This window comes from Myiozetetes cayanensis, unplaced genomic scaffold (assembly GCF_022539395.1).
Source record: "Myiozetetes cayanensis isolate MyiCay16 unplaced genomic scaffold, myiCay2020 scf2-11, whole genome shotgun sequence".
NCBI lineage: Eukaryota > Metazoa > Chordata > Aves > Passeriformes > Tyrannidae > Myiozetetes > Myiozetetes cayanensis.
The window spans coordinates 16,733,443-16,752,602 of NW_026087411.1; the positions used below are offsets into that span (position 1 = coordinate 16,733,443).

General features: G+C 45.6%; 1 protein-coding gene across 1 annotated transcript; it reads left to right on the forward strand.

Annotated features, from left to right (window-relative positions):
• The first annotated feature begins 7,898 nt into the window (after positions 1 to 7,898).
• LOC126639827 (histone H3.3A) lies at positions 7,899 to 14,838 on the forward strand. Its single transcript, XM_050315063.1, has 4 exons — positions 7,899 to 8,028; positions 9,465 to 9,619; positions 11,412 to 11,565; positions 14,180 to 14,838. Exons 2-4 carry the CDS (start codon positions 9,492 to 9,494, stop codon positions 14,306 to 14,308), a joined length of 411 nt encoding a protein of 136 aa, XP_050171020.1. The 5' UTR covers positions 7,899 to 8,028; positions 9,465 to 9,491; the 3' UTR covers positions 14,309 to 14,838.
• Positions 14,839 to 19,160: the final 4,322 nt, after the last annotated feature.

The following is a 19,160-nucleotide window of genomic DNA, read 5'->3' on the forward strand; positions in this document are numbered from 1 at the left end:
TGCACTGTTTGCATTATACTTAAGTGTGGCTGAGTTTCATTCTGCCTGCTATCCCCAGGGCCCTCATGAAGAAGAGATTCATATCTCATGAGATTACCCCACTGAGTAAAGAAATGAAATAAATAATGTTACTGTTTTAGTTTTGTCAAGTAGAGTGGCTCATAGAGCCTTTCAAGGCAGTGTCAGCATGGGCTAGATATTGCATCAGTGCATAAAAAGACATCCTTTACAAGAAAAGCACTGCAAAATGAAGCCAATGGGAGCCTAATGGGTGGTGGGAAAGAGCAAGCCTTTATTTTCCCCTCCCTAGTGCCAGCCTGCAGGGAGTTATTTTCCAGCATTTGTGAATCTTGGGGCAAATCAGCATGCTGAAATTCTTCTACAACAGGAGCTCCGAGTAAGTCACTGCTACACTAAGTAGTAGTAGTAGGGATCTTATTTGGGAACCAGTTAGAGCTTGTGTTGGTTGTTTCTCCTTGGCAACTTTAATGAATCTACCAACACAGAAGTACTGGAAATAAAAGATTTTACAGTAGTCTCCATTAGGAGGAAACCCACAGGCTACCCAGTTCCTTCCACAGTACAATACAATGCTTCAAAATACAGAAGAAGGTTGTTATGATAACTTAGCCATGTGTGAAGAACAAGGAGAGATAAAATGAGTTAAATAATTTTACTGTACTGTAACTTTAAGAAGAAATATTCCCCAGAACAATTGCTCTTCCCTGTACTGCAGAAAATCCTGCAAAAGCCCACTTGAAATGTGTCTGTCAATGCAAACTAACTCAGGCAGGTACAGTAAATTTCAGATTCTTGTATTATCATTACAGAGAATAAACTCCCTTTTCTTTTTACTTGTCTGCCAGTCCTTTAACCCAGTGCCTTAGACATACTCATATAATTAAATTTCCCATCCTGTCTCTGAAATACATTATGACATTTGCTCATACTTTATCTAAAAAATCACAGATACTCCTTGTCATATCGTATAATTTCTAGTCTTTGGCAAGGCTGTACAATAACCTCACAATTATCTGTTGTACCCTATTCCCTATCTCATGCTAGGACACAGTTTCTGTTTCAGTTAACCCTTTAGTGCAGTCCAAACTGGGAGTATCTGTTTAAGAAAAATAGCATGATACTGTTCTGAGAAATGGAAGAAGAAAAGATATAAGCTTAGAGAAGTCAATAAGAAGCTGAAGTTCTCCTGACAAGGGCAGGTTTTTGACTGTGTAAACATGCAGGGCTATTTTTCTTGTCATTTTCCTTGATCATCCCCATACATTGAAACAAATGAGATGTTGATTGTCCAGTATTAAGCACGGGGGTCATGCAAATAAAACATAATATAAAATAGAGTACAACTGCTTAAAAAATTATCTCTGTTTCTGTTTAGGATTTTTATAGTGTCAGTATAATAGGAATACAGGGTTTTTTGGTGTAGTATTGCAAGTCCTGTCTCCACCTTAAGATATTGAACTGTTGCATGCAAGTCCTTCAAAGCTGATAAGAAAAAAATGAAGAGTCTGGTTACAGCTACAATGCATCATATGTACCTGGAACTGTTCTTAGCTCTGTATCAGGCAATTAAAGGTATTTTTAACTTCCATTCTTTAAAAGGTAATGGACTTTTTCTTACTTTCTATTAGAAAGTATACTAAAATATTATGCATATTTAAAAGGCTATTATGAGCACACAAATAAGCAAACAAGATTGGAACACAAGTGGAACTTCAGGATGTCATTATAGGGTGCTCATACAGGGGGTTTTTATGACTCTTTCCACCAGAAGGAACTCACTAGGCCATGGAAAATAAAGAATTAGTGCTGTTTTATGTAATGTTATTTACTCTTTCATGTTCTGTAGGACCTCATTAGAAGGATGAGAGATGAGTTCCAGCAGTGCATGTATGTTAATAATAGGCCATACAAATGAGATTATAATAAGAGAATCCGGATGATATATAGGGAATTAGAGCCAGGAGTCCATACAGAAAAGCAGGCATATACTCAGTGAAACTTAGAGCTTGGTAACTCATTGCAGAAGAGGATCCACAAAGGTGGAGGCTGAGTCAAACTCATGAAGCCTCCTAAAAATTAGTGGTAGTCCAAAAAGAGAAGTAAAATCCAGGAGTCCTGGATCTTATTCTTGGAGCTATCATAGGTTTATTTTCACTCTCTTAGAACTTTGTCCTTGAAATTCCTTTTGGAAAAACTTTCCACTGAAATAGTGTTAATTTAAAAAAAAAAAAAAAAGAGAGAGAGAGAAGAATAATCTGGGGGTTTTTTTGAGGAAAAAAACCCAGATTCACTGCTCTTGGATCATGAGACATTAGAGAAATGCAGTTTGTCTCCAAAATAGATTGTTCTGAATCACCTGCACATATGTGATGCTCGAAGTGTGAAGTCCTTTGTCAGGACTGATAAAGTAGCTGTCTCTTTTATAAACCTTCCTGAAGAACTCATGAATTCCAATAATTTTTTTCGTGTGGCACATGTACTCTTTCCTTATAATTTAAACAGGGGACTTTCCTTAGGGGTCAGTTTCCAGGGAGACACTTCAGCACATGTGTAAATTGAAGACTACGTATCTTCCATTGAAGTCCTTGGGACCTGAGAGCTGCTTAAAAGTAAACATATGTTATAGAGTTTTATTTAAACAGTGGGCCTGTAATGTCTGATATATGTGAAGCATTTCAGAGAACTGCAAAAGGCAAAACACATGATTAAAAGATAGAATAAAAGTGAGGAAAAAGCCGTGTCTACTGCTAGCCTATAACTTCTTATCTATATTTCCAGTAGGTGCCAATCTCTAAAGATAGGTGTACTGTACAGCTGCTAGTTTTGGCTGGTGTATTTTTGGTCTCTACATTGACAGAGAGTATAAATGTTCCAGAGGATAGATATGTGTCCTGCATGATGCAATAGGCAACCCAGCATATCAAACAACTGTGCATTACAATGGCTGCTGTTATAATGGTGTAACTGCTGTGGTATACAAATTCATGACATAGAAAGCTTCAAAACAAATACTAATAGAAAGCTATTTACATAGAGACAAAGTTATTGTAAATAATTTTAAAGTTTTGGATAACTTGCACTTTCCTTAACAAGTGCCAGTGATTCACACCCCTGTTAACTTCCTGGTAAAAACACTGGAAATGGTGAATTTTTATGTTTTATGCAGATTATTATTTGAGAATACATTTAAATCTGCACCAAAATGTACTGTTAATACTAAGTTAAGTCTACAGATATTTTAATTCTGTTAGAATGCATTTTAAGAGGACGATAGTTTTAAAGCTTGTGAGCATTTTGTACTGACATTTTACTTTAATTTTCAGAAGAAGTTGTAAGTGTATAGCAACCACGACGAGAAACTGGGTGGCAGGCCTGCCAGGACTGGAGTGAGGATGAGGCAACACAGTCCAGTGTTTTTTTAAGGATGGAATTGAAATTGGCTAGGAAAGGCTGTCCAGCCTGGAAGCTGCAGAAGAAAGCACAGCAGGTATAGGACTGGGACTGGCTGAAAAACTAGGGGAAGGTGGGGACTGTTTGGCATCAGAATCAAGATGATGGAACACAGGGATATGAACAAAAAGAAAAAAGAGAAAAATGCAGCTGTCTGAGCAAATACATTGAATCAAGGAGATGTAGGGAATATGAAATCATAAAATGGCCATCAGGCTGGGAGCTAAGGTGGTGTGAACATGCAGATCTGGAGTGCAAAAAGTGTTCGGAGGTTCAATTAGGTAGAGAAGAGAGATGGATCTTGCTGACAACAGGAAAGGAGAATTGGGTCTCGGAGGAGACGCATGAAAGTAGGAGTCAGGTGAAGGTTGTAAATAAATAAAGGTAGTCTTATACTCCTTCCATCACTGAAATGTCTGAGTAGCTTTTTACATAAAATTAATAATAACACCCACTTCCCCTTTATCTGTTGAAATAGAAGTAGGCTAAGTAATCCTAAGGAATTTAGATGTTTAGTTTGTGCTTTTGGAGGGGATAGGAAAGAAATATTTCTTCTTTGATCAGAGACCGTTTGGTGTTTGGTGACAAATCATGAATGTCTCTTGTAGTGGGAAACCTTTTTCAAATGATTCTCAAAGATACCTGCAAGTTTTGCTTAAAAACAATCACACTCTGGACTCAATTTTTTTTTTTTTTTTTTTTTTAGGTAACCTCAAAAAAAAGGCAAACTTATCTGCTTTGCTTTGTTTTGTTCTGGGGCTTGTAAGCTGTGCTGGTGCGAAGGGAAGCAGCTGTTACAGTTGTTTGTAGATCTTCCTGCAGTCTGTGATGTTACTGGTGATGTTACTCGGGATGATCTGGTAGCTCTTTGGCCAACAGGACTAGTGTCTTACATCAGCATTGGACGCTTATTAGAAGCTATTTGGAAAGGACTTGAGCTTGAAGCCTTAGCTCCAAAGAAACAATGTGGTTTATTTTTTTCACCAGTAACAATTTTGAAACTGTGTTTTTAGCTTCATCGACTGAGTTGCAACTAATCCCAACTAATGGGAAAAAAAGTCTGTCTTCCTCTGCCCAGAGTCTCCTGGGCAAGATGGGAGAGAGAGAGTGTTTCCCAACAAGGGAAAGGTGAAAGAGAGTATTTTGAAAAATGTCTGCTACTTGGACAGGCAAAACAAGTATGAGCTGTGGAAATCTGCCTGATTTTTTGCTGAGAGAGGGCTGAGTGCCTTCTGTGCAAGGTGCTAAACAACACCTCTGACAACTTCTAATTTGAATGTTACCCTTTTTCTATCCATTATCACTGGAGTCTTCTTTGGCTGCAATCTGCACCAGCTGCTTTCCACCCTAATCTTATTTCCCAAAGCAATCTGGACACGTTCGCAGCAGCGGTAGTTACGCTGGGTGAGGATGAAGTGCTGCAGTTGTCCTTGGCATGTTATTGTCGGTTAAACCAGTGGAATCTCATTAGGTTAGATTCCTTCATGGCCGCTTACGGACGCCTAAGGGTGGAAGATGCCTGTGGTCTGCAGAGATAAAGGCCCTCGGAAAGGAGGAGCAAACTCTTATCTGTGCTGCCAGTGAAAGACAAACGTCTGGAGTCCTTTTAGATTTGGGCCAGCTCTTTCCGCGCTGTCCTGTGGGTACACAAATAATATTTGTGGCAAAGCTCAAAGGGCCGCCCCAGAGTCGTTGCTGTTCCTACAGCCCTGGAAAAGCACGCGTTTAACGACATTAATCAGCGAGGATGAAGCGAGGGTGCAAAACCTGACGATATTGGAATAGTTTTTTCCTTCTCTGGGCTTTCCGCGTCTTCCGGTGCGGGCAGCGGGCAGGCTGTACGCCATGGTCCTGCCTGCGGTATTTCGTACGCACTTTAAACCATCCAGAGCTGCCAGCGGCAGGGCGGGAGCGGCGCTGGAGTCCAGGAGGAGACAGGAAGGCTCGATCGGCTCCCGGAGGAAAACAGTGTCTCGCTGTGGGAGGGGGCAGCTCCGGGGCCGGGACAGCCTCTAGCCGCGCCCCGCCCCGCCTGGCGTCATGGAATTCCAGGGCGCTCCCGCCAATGGCGGCGGGGCCACGTCCAGTGCCACCCGCGGCAGCCCCGGCACGGGGGGGCCCCGGGTCCCCGCCGGTGACCTCGGGGCTGGGTCCCACCCGGCCCCGCTGCCGCCGGGACACCGGGGAGCAGCTCCTCGCTGCGGGAGAAGGTCGCGGGGAGCAGCCGGGAAGCGGTGGAAGCGCCGTTTCTCCCTCTTCCCCTCCGTGCAGAGCTAAAAGCTGACAGGGACAACCTATGGATCATTAACCTCTGGGCAGCTCCTTACGGCTGGGAACTATAGCGCTTGCCGGCCTTTAACTTTTCCAGCTGCTTATCATATGACATGCGTGTTATGTTGGGAACTGATGCCTGTTTCGGTGCCTGGCTTTTAGTGTTTACAGAGCATTGGCAAATACTCCATCGTGTAATACTGTACAGCCCTAAGTTCTCATTCCAGCTGTACAGTAAGGTGCTGCTCTCCCATAAAATACTATCAATAGATAAATCCCTCCACTAATACTTCTGTAAGTATAAAGAAAATGCTTTGTGGTTTCTTTTTCCTGACAGTCACCTCCCATAAACTCACTGTTGGGTCAGAGGTGTGCCTGGTATATCTACTCCCATCTGTGTAGTGCAGCCCGTTGCGTTTGTCTGAGTACCAAAGCAGACTATATCTATTTTAGCAGGGTGTTCTGCCCACGATAACCCTCTGTTTCTTGTCAGGTTTGGTTAGCCCCAAGTGAATTTCTCTGCTCATGTGGCTAAACCGCTTCTGCTGCTGGAGGTAACTTAGATGTCTCCACACAGAACTGTATTACATCATCATACGTAATAAAGATTTTGCAAATCAAATATGGCTCCTTCTAATGCCTAAATGACAGACAAGATGGTGGCACCACTTCGTGTGAGTAGAGAACCTGACTCTGTAGTTGAAATGTGGTTAAGAAAATTGCAAGTGACTGTTCATTCGTATTAGAATGCAGGTTACTTTCCCACAGGGCATTTAGATTCTGACATTAGCAGAAAATAAAGTAAGAGCAGATTTTCTCATTAAGCAACATGGCAAAGGATACAACTGGTTTGGATCTGTCGGCAATGACACTGCTAAACTCACTGTTGCTTTTCTAATAGCTGCATTTCAAACTTGAAACAGTTTGACAGCCCTAATGCGGGGAATGGGGCTCCTCTTCCTTTCCCAACAGCAGATTTTCAGTGTGAACCATTGTGCCTTCAGTGTGTTTCTGAGTCAGAAGCAAGCCCAGCAGTCTCCTCCTGATGCCCAGCTCTCGTTCTGCAGGAGCATGGCACTTCCATGGCAGATCCTTGCTAGGTGGGTTCTGGTGGGCCAGCTTACAGGGACAAATTTTTTGCATTGCTTCTATGTAAAGAAAAAAAAAATCACAGAACCAATCATAGAATCAATCACAGAATCAATCAGGTTGGAAAAGACCTCTCAGATCATCGAGTCCAACCTATGACTGAACACCACCATGCCAACCAGACCATGGCACTTAAGTGCCATCTCGAGTCTTTCCTTAAACACCTCCAGAGATGGTGACTCCACTGCCTCCCTGGGCAGCCTGTTCCAATGCCTAATCACCCTTTCTGTGATGAAATTCCTCTAGTGTCCAACCTAAACCTACTCTGGAGCAGCTTGAGGCTACATCCTCCTGTCCTGTCGCTGGTTGCCAGGGAGAGAGACCGATCCCCACCTGGCTACAACCTCCTTTCAGGCAGTTGTAGAAAGTGATAAGGTCACCCCTGAGCATCCTTCCTCCCCAGGAGCAAACCCGGCCCCCTCAGTTGCTCTTTGTAAGACTTATGTTCCAGCCCCTTCACCACCTTTGCTGCCCTACTCTGGTCTTGCTCCAGCACCTCCACGTCTTTCCCGAACTGAAGAGCCAAAACCTGGACACAGCACTCTAGGTGTGGCCTCATCGGTGCCGACTACAGGGGGAGAATCACTTCCCTAGTGCTGTTGGCCGCCTAGTGAACATCAACCGCCCCCAAAATCCCACCCAAAACCGAGTAGTGGAAAGACAGGATACCCTCGTGCTTTGGCGGGGCTAAAGCCAGGCCCAGCCGGCTCCCGGCGGGTGCGGCTGGTAGGAGTCCGTGCTGGCGGAGCCGGGGGTGCCCGGGCTGCCCTGGGGGGTGTCCCGGGGTGCTCCCGACCCGCGGGAAGGGCGCGCGGGGCGCGGGGAATCCCCCGGCGCGCGCGGCGTGCCTTTTGTGTTTGTACACACGGGGCAGGGGCGGGGCCGGGGGCGGGGCCGCGCCTTCCCTCCATTGTGCGCCATTGGCGGGCGGGCGGGCCGGGGCGGGGCGGCGCGCTCGGGGGGCGGGGCCGGGCGCGGGGCCGGCCCTCCCGGGTCGGCCATCTTTCAATTGTGCTCCGAGCCGCCGCCAGCAGCAGCCGCAGCAGCTCCGGCTCCTCCTGCGCCCGCCCGCTCGCCCGCCCTCCATCCCTCCCTCCTTCCCTCCCGCACGGCAGCCGCGCTCGCCCAGCGGACGAGGTAAGTCTGGCGCCGCGCCCGCCGCCCCCTGCGCCCCGACACCCACCCGCCGCCCTCCGCCGACCCTCCCCACAAACTTTTGGGGGGCTCGGGAGGCGGCGGCGGCGCCGGTTCGCCCTCGCCGCGCCGCCTTCCCGGCGCAGCCGGAGCGGCTCCCTCCGCCGGCACCCCCAGCCCCGCTTCGCGCGGTCGTTGCCCCCCTCTGCTCCCCTCGCCCCCGCTCCAGACCCCCACCAGCCGCCTCCCCAGCCCCTTAGCTGCCTCCTCAGCCCGACATCCCCCGGATCGGGGCTGGGAAGCGGCCGCAAAGAGGAGCCGCTCGCCAGCCCAGGGTAACTCTCCTGCCTTCCTTCCCCTGCTCCCCACAGTTGTTGCTCAGCTTCACCATCTTGTCTCTTTTCTCTGGTCACCGACCATATTTTTTTTCCTATTGCATAAAAAACAATAAAAAGGGAAAGAAATTCGCCGAAGCAACGACCCAAACGCAACGCAATTTTTTGGTTTTCGAGTGCAAACTTTTCCGCTGCCTCCCCCTGCATCTGCACCCGCATGGTTTGGAGTTCCTGGCGATATTTTTGGCGTTATTTTTCGCAATTTATTTTTTCCTCCTTTGCAAAAGGACTAGGGCTGCATTTCGTGATTGTTTCCATTTTGTTCTGGCTCTGGGAGCTGAGTTTGCCTGTGAGAGGCGCTTGGGAGCGAGGCAGCTCTTGGGGAAGCAGTTACACAGAAAGAGAAAGACGGGCACCCAGAAAACAACCCCCCGAAAAAAAAAGTTTGTTGCTTTCTACCACTTTATCCGGCCCCTTTGCTTTTCGCACGATAAACGCCGGGTTGCCTGCGTTGCCGGCGGGTCGGGGAGCGCGGGCGGGCGGCGGCGAGCGCCGGGCAGCCCGGGGAGGGCCGGCGGGGGCTGCCGCTCTGCTCTCCCCCGCTCCGCAGGTTCGGAGGAGGTTTTCCGGCGGGTGGGAGCGGCGGGTCCGAGCCCAGCCCCCCGATGTTTGCCGGGCGGTATTTGCAAACACTTGGCAGGTGACGGGCGGCCGGCGGGGGGGAGGCGACAGCCGCCTCTCTCCGCGCCTGCTGCCGCGCGGCTCGCTCGTCTTCAGCCGCCGCCGCCTCGGTATTGAATTCGTGGGCAAAAAAGCTGTATCTTAATATTCCGCGATAGGGAGACGTTTAATTTCTAATTTTTTCCCCTTTTATGGTGCTTTTTTTTTTTTTTTTTGCTGTTGGATTCTTTTTTTTTTTTTTTCTTGCGCTTGTCTATCAGCGGCCGCGGGCTCGGCGCTCAGGGCTCGCCGGGCAGGGTCGCGCTGCGCGGGACGGGAGGGCAGCGTTCCCGCCCGCCCCGGGGGCAGGTGCCGCGGGGGGCGCACGCTGACCGGGGCGACCACTCCCCCGCCTCGCCCCTCTCCCCACATTCCCCCCGGCAGGTGTAAGGCAGCGACGTCGGCAGGAGCATGGCCCGTACCAAGCAGACCGCCCGCAAGTCCACCGGCGGGAAGGCGCCCCGCAAGCAGCTCGCCACCAAAGCCGCCCGCAAGAGCGCGCCCTCCACTGGCGGGGTGAAGAAGCCGCACCGCTACAGGTAACGCAGCGCCGCGCAGAGGCGGCCGCGGGCCGGTACCGGGAACACCTCCCACCGAATCTCTCCTTCCCCCGCCTCCCCGCGGGGCCGGCGGGGCGGGGGTCGCTTCTCCCCGCCTCCACCGCGCTCCCTCCGCGCCCGCTCCCCAGGGCCGCCCGCATACCGGCAAAATAACTAGAAAAACAAAAATGACAACCGCGGGTCCCCACCTACCGCAAAAATAACCAGAAATTCCCAGGGCGTCACCGACCCCTGGCGTTTACCATCAACCCCTTTCCGGGCGTTCCGGTGCCGGTCCCTAAAAAATCGACAACTCACCCCTCCGCGCCTTGCGACCACCGCGGCTCGTCGTTTTTTTTTTTTTTTTTTTTTTTAATTTTTATAATGTCGTACTTGAGGTTATTGCGAGGCCGCAGCGGGGCCGCGCCGCCAAGTTTATTGTTACGGGCGCGCACCGCGATCCCCGGCGGGGCCGGCTCCGGGCGCGGGGGCCCTGCAGGGCGGCACCGCGGCCGCGAGAGGGCGCCGCGCACCCGCCGACGCGCCGGGAACCCAAAAAAAGCGGCGGCCGGGCGGGACTCGCCGGCCGAGCTGTCAAAGCAGCCCCCTCCGCTCGAGAAGTTCTCCCCTCCTTGCTCGGTGTGGAATGGCGACAGCCGCGCTCCAGCTCGGAGGATGGCTTGGGGTTAGGCTGACGTGTTTCGTGGGGAAAACACGGATCAGGAAGGAGTCGGTTTGAAATAGCAGACTTCTTCTAAAAGTATGAGAGGGGGTCTTAGCAATGTGTAAAAGTCTTTGGAGGGAGGGTGTCAAGAGGATGGAGCCAGGCTCTGCTTGGTGGTGCCAAGTAATAGGAGAAGAGGCAACAGGCAGAAACTGATGCACTGGAATTTCCACCTGAACATAGGGAAGAACTTTACTATGGGGGTGACTGATTACGGGAACAGCTTACCTAGAGAGGTTGTGAAGTCTCCTGCCTTGGAGATACTCAAAAGCCATCTGAACACAATCCCGAGAAACCTGCTCAAGGTGGACCCTACTCAAGCAAGGAGGTTGGGCCGGATGACCCACTGCGGTCTCTTCCTACTTGGACCATTCTGTGATTCTGTCTGTTGCTGTAGGTGTGAGGCAGAATTAATCCATTGGGAAAATGATAATTAAGCTGAAGCAGGAAAATACGAAGTTCTCACAGAAATAAACGTGGCATTAATTTCACAGAAGGACTTTGTGTCTGCAAGAGTACGCTGTAAATCTAAATTTGTCATTCTGACACCAAAACTTAACACAAGGAAATATGCTGGGTACTTTGTACTGATAATATAACACAGGATGTAAATTTCTGTTAGTTCTGTGAATGTTGACAGTAAGGAAGAAGAATCAGATTTCCCTTAAAACCATGCTTGCTGTCAGGCTGATTGCTGTGAGGGTACCTGTGCTACAGCTGAACTCATGGCAGCTTTGCCATTTGCCACGTCTGCACTGAGCTGTGTTGGTGTCAGTCAGCACGTGCTGTCCACCTCTCAGGGAAATCAGGGCTCAAGGGCATCATGAGTCTGCCTGACCTGGGGGATGCCTGTTGAGGACAGTGGAGGTTGGCAGAGATTGATGGCGATAAGACAGTGGCCCCTTGCCAGTGAAGTAGTTTCATATTGTAAATGCTTTGGCCCTTCTAGGGAAAATAAGGAGTATGGTGCTTAATTTAGTCTGGATGTTGAACTCACATTTTTAAAGTGATGCAGAATATGTTTGAATACTAATATTTTATTTTTTTTTAATTATTTAATTTTAAAAGGCCGGGTACTGTGGCTCTGCGTGAAATCAGGCGCTATCAGAAGTCCACCGAACTTTTGATCCGCAAACTTCCCTTCCAGCGTCTGGTGCGTGAAATTGCTCAGGACTTCAAGACAGATCTGCGCTTCCAGAGCGCTGCCATCGGTGCTTTGCAGGTGAGCCTCGCCGAGGGGGCTCTCTGGGGGTGGCTCAGGGGGCAGGAGTCAGCGCTGGAAGTGCCATCACAGCCAGGCGTCCCCCGGAGCCCCCCGGACCTGGGGGCTGGCGGTGCAGGAGGGCTCCGCCTCCCACCCGCATTGGCCAGGCTGTTTCCAGGGGTAGTCTCGACTCTGCCTGATTGCTGGGCTGCCGTGGTGGGCGGGGCCCCTCCTGGGGCGGGACTGATCCGGGGTGGGGGGTTGGCACACCTCATCCTTGCCTTGCTTGCTCGGAGTGGACCTGGTGATGCCTATGGATACCACAGGCTGAAATAATGCAGTGACAGGTCAGCAGCTCCTTACAAAGGCTGTAAATGTGCTTGGCGGGGGGCTGTCTTGGTTTATTTTTAAATAGCCCCCACCCCTCAAGCAGTTAGAACAGGGCATTTTATTAAGACACTTAAGAAAACGTGCTTCCTCCATCCTTGAGCTTTGCTAGGGGCTTTGCCTTTGAAAGCTCTGCAGTCTGAGAGGAAAGCGTCGTGTAAAGCTCATTCTGGTGCGTCCTAATGGAGGCCTCGGTGTCCTCAAATGCTCTTTAAAGAAAAGCAGCTCGGTGAGCCACATCTAAACACAGTTAGGGAAATAGGTGCTTTTGTATGATGTAGTTGATGCTAAACACATTTTTTAAAATATATTAGTTATATAACTTATTCAGAGTATACAGAGAGTGAAATATTGATTGCTCTTTCTGGCCCAAATTTTTGAATCTTAGTTAGGGCTCCCTGTAAGACTCATGACTTCTTATCATGGGAATGTTTCCCTCTCATCATAAAAAGACACTCCTGATTAAAGATAGGTCTTTACTGTTCTTTTAGCTGTTGAGAGATTGTTCTAGAACCCATCTGTAATTGTAGACTGTCTGACATACAGGCAAAATGGTCTCTTTCTAGTTAATGACTTCCACTTGATAGAGGGCCAAGACATATGCCATGAGATCCTATAAACTTGAGCACATGCTTAGCTTCAAAAGGTGTCTGTGTGCATTTGCAGAGTTGCTGCTTTTGCTTTTAGTTATTCTGTCTAGCATTTCTTAAATCCTGAGGTTTACCTATGTGCCTTTTTATCTAGACCTGCTTATTAAATTTTGTAGTTAATACATTTTCAGAAGGTGGGTTTGAACATTCCTACTTCTGCACTAAGGAGTTGTTGGTATAGGAATCGGTCACATATTGTTCTTAGTGCTTCCTGCTTGCATATTTGCAAAAAAGCCCTCCAAAAACACAACCCCAAAAACTTTTAACCCCTTGGGTACCATGTTACTTGTGCCAGCATGGCTATTTGGTGAAGTGTCTTAACTTTTCATGTAGTGATTTAACAAAACTTTGTTAGGGCTACTGCATGTGAAATGACTTAGTAATGCTACAGTCCACATCTGCTGTAGTAAATATTTTTCTCTCTTCATGTTAGATAATCCTAAAGACCCTTTAAACAGGGTCTTTGAACCTAGTAAGTTGATTTTTGCAGTTCATGGTAATGAAGTGGTTCACATAAGCTGTTCTCTTGCATGTGTTCTAGAAAGGGTGACCTCAACCTCCTTTCTGTAAGTGACCCACAACATTCCTGCTTTCTCTCAGCTGTTTGCTGTGTCCTGGTCTGATACTGGCATGTGAAGATGCTTCCTAGGAGACTGACTCTGTGTCAACCCAAAAATGTGTAAACATTGCTGTGCTGGGCTTAACAGCAGCTAACATAACGTGAGTCAGAATAATTAGGTCCAACTGAGCATCTGTCTGACTTGGAATCCTTGTCTGCTGTTGTTCAGTAACAGGGAAAGCATGGTGGCCAGAGTGTGGTTTTCCCAGGATAGAGCTTCTTGCACTTCCAGGTGCTGCCCCTCTGAGTCTCACAGATGTGAGGTGAGAACCTCCTGTGATAGTGGGGGCCTGTGCTGTGTCCCCAAATAGACAGGAAGGCAGGAAGAAAGTATAGGAGTAGGATAAGTGTCTAATGGTACTTCTCGGACTGCAGTCCTGGTTTTGGTGGTTCAAGAAGTTCCTGAGCTAAAGGAGTTGTTCTCTTATTTCTAGTAATTCTCAGTTCATTTTTTCTGCTGATTTTTGACTTTTGAATTAAACCACCTCTTCAATATCCTGTGGCCAGAGCTCTGCACCCAAACGGTGTGGTTTGAAGGCATACCTGCTCTTGTTTTGCCCAACACCTCATGCTCAGTAACTCTTACAGCAGTAGAGGCACCAAACAGGTCACTCAAATAGTGTAACCCAGCCTTTGAAAAGAGAATTTCCTAAACAAACTAACCCTTTTGATAAGATAACCCCTTCCTTATCTTGTGAGAGTCCCATAAGAGTGTTGGCTCAGTTGTGTTCTGGCAGATGTCTTTACCAAATGGCAGCAGTACACTACTTTGACCTAGAATATTATTTGGTGGTTTGTAAGAAAATGGAGCCTTCTAATTTTTGAAAATCTAAAACTTTTGATGTTTGTGACTAGTAAGGAGAGAAACCTTAACTTCATGCCATGTTACATCGTACTTTCAATTCTTAATTACGATTTCCTTTTTTCCCAGCACTCAGAGAGTCAAAGTGTTCTTAACTCTTTTCTTCCACACTAGGAGGCAAGTGAAGCCTACTTGGTTGGCCTGTTTGAAGATACCAACCTGTGTGCTATCCATGCCAAACGTGTCACAATCATGCCAAAAGATATCCAGCTAGCGCGCCGCATACGTGGAGAGCGTGCCTAAACTTCACTGAGATGGGTTTGTCATTCTCGAAGCAAAATCTTCTTCCTGTTATTGGTAGTAATGAACGTTAGATATTTTTTCCATGGGGTTAAAAGGTACCTTAAGTATATGGTTGCAAGTGGAAAAATAGGGGACAGAATTGGGTATTGGCAAATTTTCTTTCCATTTTCATTTGTGTGTGGATTTTTAATATAAACGAGGGGACATAAAACAATCAAAATGCGGTCAAAAAAAAAAAAAGAATTGTTGAAACTTGTTCACCAAAACAACTTTATAACAAAAAAAAAAAAAGAATTATAAATAAACCTGTCAAATTTTTCTGGACAATGCCAGCATTTGGATTTTTTTAAACAAGTAAATTTCTTATCAATGGCAACTAAATGGTGTTTGTAGCATTTTTATCATACAGTAGATTCCATCCATTCACTATACTTTTCTAACTGAGTTGTCCTACATGCAAGTACATGTTTTTAATGTTGTCTGTCTTCTGTGCTGTTCCTGTAAGTTTGCTATTAAAATACATTAAATGATGCCTGCTTTTAGTCTTGATTTTTAAGTATTACACATGGGTTATATTGGTTAAAAAAATACCCAGCCTTCCTTTCCCTTTTTCTCTTCAATGCATGGCCTAAATGCTTAGAGCAGATCTGGAAAACGCTGGGGATACTACCTTGGCTGAAGTACTGAGGGTTTTTTTAAGGGTGTAAAATTTCTGTCTGCTCCACATGAAAGCAAATTCAGTGAGTGTAGTACCAGGTAGAGTCTGGAGTTGAACTGAGCTCTCTAGCTAAGCTACAGTACTAAGAGAAAGCAATTTGTTGCCATTTAGATTCCTTTCTTGCTTAGTGCTGAGTTTGGAAGCATTTCTGGTTTTCATGGGTTTTTAGTATGGCATAAGTGGTGAAGTGTGGTGGTTTGGGTTTTCCTAGCATGTTTTGGGGGTTGAGTTTTATTTTTCTTGGGTGTTTTTTGTTGGGTTTTTTTTTGTTGTTATTGTGTTTGGTTTTTTTTTTTTTAACCCTTTTGCACTCTGCTACTTTGTTTCTTGGTTTGTAGGTGGTAATTTTTTGGTTGACTGCCTTTCAGTTTTCAGTCACACCCTCTGGCATTTTTAAGAGCTTAGTCTGCATGTGATTTGCTTCAGTTTGTACACTCCAAAACCACACTTTTGTACCATTTTTGGTAGTTAAAATTCTTCACAGAAGCAGTACTTGGACAGGATCACACATTTAAAACTTACTGGGTTTTCTGTATCCCCCCTTCCCCCAATTGCTGATGAAAGTTCATGTGGAGTGCTGAAATCATGTCCTGTGAAAACTTGGGTTTAATTTTTCCCCTGCAACTTGTTTAAGGATTCTGATGGACCAGTCTGGAAATGAGTTATGTGCTTCACTTCTTGATAGCCCTTGCAGATAATGAAATGAGTTACATAGAAAATATGTAGGTGGTGAACAGATTTCACCTCTATGCTAACACTCCTGCAGAGCTTATTTGCTGCTAGCATCTTTCAAGAGGTTTTGAGTGAGCTCTAAACACATGAGTGAATTTGTCTGAAGATTTCCAAAGAGGATTAATAGAGTTATTATTATCTGTTTTGGTATCTTGAACACAGAGCCAAAAATTACAGAATAAATCACATTATTCATAACCTGCTCAGCTTTAGTAATGAATGCTGTCTGCCAGGGTTGTGCAAAGTAAAGTCTATTTAAATGGAGTAGCTTGTCACAGACAAGACTAATGCTAGACAAAATGTGATCACATCCTTTTGATGCCAAGCACTTCATAGCTATCAACAAAAAATTAAGGAAGACTTGTCTTGGAACACCCAGAACAACAGAAATATAAAAGGTGAGCAATGAAGACTTAGTTGATTTAAGATGTCACTTCTGTCTACTTGATAAGAACCTTGTTAAACTTGCTATAAATGCATTTCAATATAATTAACTACTTGTTTTGTCCCATACTTCAGAATTTTGTTTCACCTATCAGTCAACAGTGCTGCAAGCACCTACGTAAAAGGGCAATTAGGATTTTTTTTTGTTGTTTCTGTTTAATAATCTGGAATTGAAGTATTGATAAGGAACTTCATTTTTTTTCTCTCTTAGGTATGTTAGGAAGTCAAATCTAGAGATTTTGATACCCAAATGAAATACTGAGTTCTTTAAAAAGAGAGAATTGGGTAGAGGAATATCCCAGTTTAACTGACAATGCAGTTAAATTGTTCAAAGCAGAAGAAATCCTAATGGAAGATGAGGTGATCAGGAACCTATGCAGATGACAGCATTTCAGTGTGCAATGATAGACCTGCAGCTTAGGGATAAACTAGGCCTTTTTGAGAGCTGTGCTCCTAGAAATGCCATGTGAATCCTGTTAGTGATTAGCTCTCTGTGTCTATACTGATGCCAAGAAACTTCAGTTTCTAAAATAGTTTACCTCCTTTTTTCCCCCTATACCAGTTCTGCTGTTTCTTGGGCAATCTGGTTAGAGCTGAGATTTCGAATAGGAGAAACAAGTTGTGCTCATATGGACATAATTCTGTGGAGGAGTTTAACTGTATTGGGTGGAGGGATGGATGTGAAGTGACTCCTTGTTAGTAACAATCATATTCAAAAGTTGAACATCTCTTTAAGGCATATATGTCCACAGCTCAATTTCTGAATTATTTTTGTGAAGTCCCTTACAGTGTGTTCTTGTTCTAGATTTGTATATTAACAGCTGTATTTACTTACTATTTTCTCAAGAGTAAATAGAAAACCTTATTTAAAGTTGGTTGGTTTTTATTAGCAACACAAAAAGCCAACTTGCTTTTTGTTGAGACAAACCAAAAATTAATGCAGCGGGAAATAACTTCAGACACAAGATCAGTCTTGTGTGGCTTTATCAAGTTCAACTGGTAGTTCTTGAGAGCTTGTGTAACAGGGAGCTTAAACTCAGCACTTCAGATTTTGTTTAGAAAAGTAACTTGCTGAATGTATAGTAACTAGTATTAGTGTACCTACGTTTTAAGTGATGCATCTCTGGGCTATGTTCCTTCAGCCCTTTATCCCACCTGGCAGTAGCTGTTCGGTGATCCTAATCCAGGGGCCAGATTCATTAATGCCTGCTCTGTGACAGGTTGCACCACCTCCTTGAAGTTGGTAATGCCACCTTGATGAGGAAGGAGAGCCAAGTGTAATTGTTACTTCTAAAGTCCCACTAACAGTCTCTGGTGAATTTTTGGGATGCGTTTTGTAATTTGGGGTTACTGTCCCAGGACATGCATTCCTGCCGTCTGACTTCCATGGGATTTTGTGACCACTTGGCCATTTGAATCCACTTTTTGCTATGACTGGAACCAGTGTGTCTCACACACGTACTTCCTGTGCCACTGTTTTTGGTCAATTAGCCAAATAATTGGACTTGGCATGTTTGCTTGATCTGAAGCAGTCGAGCAGGCAGGAGGGTAGGACTATCCATTTCCCCAGCAGTGTACAGTTTAGGTTCGGTTTCACACTACAGTTAATCCAAACTCATGCCTCTGCTATCATTCCAGTACCAGCTTTTCCTGCTGCACTTGTCTCCTTTGAGTTTATCTTGTGGAGCTTAATTTTAAATTTAAGCTTTAATGAAGTACAGGGAAGGTTCAGACCTACTATGTTGATGGCACTGTTTACTGTGATTTAGTTTCTTACTCTAGCACAGAAACACAACTTCTGTTGGTTTTCATAACAGTAAACACTTAAAAATACTTCTTGTATAACTTGGATTCAAAGACTTGAATTGAGAGAAGGAATTCTAGTGTCAGGAAAATTTGGGGTTTTTTTCCCAGGTGCACATCAGGGGGACATTGGGGAGCTGTTTGCTCAGCTTTTACTTGTCTTACTCCCATTTACCATATATAATGAATCGTCCTCAGTGATGAGATTTTTTTGGTACTAAGTGGATGTTACAGACTTGTTTGTGGCAGGTTTGCCTCTAAGCAGACAAGTGTTTTGTGGAACAGAAAGCCACGGTTTATGTATTTATTTTTTTTTTATTTAATCTGAGGAGGCTTTGGTCTTCTGACCTGGGTAATACAATGTCAAAAAACTAGCTTAGTGTGGGAAAAGCTCTATCAATAGTGATGTAAAAAAGGGACTGTTGCGACTACACAGGCTGATCTGCTTAATGTAAGCTACTGAATTTCATCAGATGGTACCTAATCCAGTTCTTGTTGTCTTTTTGTATTTAAAACATAGGATGCTTAGCAGTGCATGTAGCAGAGACTGAAGACTTGTTATAAAAGACAGTGTGTGCACAAAAAACCTCCCTAGGGAATGTGAAGGGACTGCCTGGTTTCTGTTTGTGGAAGCTACTATCACATACTTGATTAAGGCAATAAAATTGCTCTCAAAAAAGCCTCACAAATTATAAGAGTTTATTACTTTGTGCATGTGTTTTGGAAGGGTACCTCAGGGTAGCATAAGTCCTTTTTTGAGGGTTCTGTTTCAAGCAGTGATTGAGTGGTAGGGGGAGCAGACCACCCCTTTATTGCCTGGACCTGTATTGTTGGACAACTCTTACTCAAAATACATCCCCTTCCTACTACCTGGATGAGAAAAAAGTAAGTTGGGACAGAAGAGCTCTGCTGTATGGCCAAGTATGCACTATGGGAGTTTCAGGGGCTGCAAATCCCTGAAGTCGGATCAAGAAGGAAAACGCAGGTAAGGACGTGTCTTTTTCTCCTCTTACCCTCACAGATGACTTTCTCACTTCCCACTGTACAGAAGTTGTGATTTCAGAGGCACTTTCTGCACAGAAAGTTGGTTTCTGGGTGTTGTCCCAGAGGCACCTGTGTTTCCTCTGATCACAACACCCTCGCTCAACTTCCTGG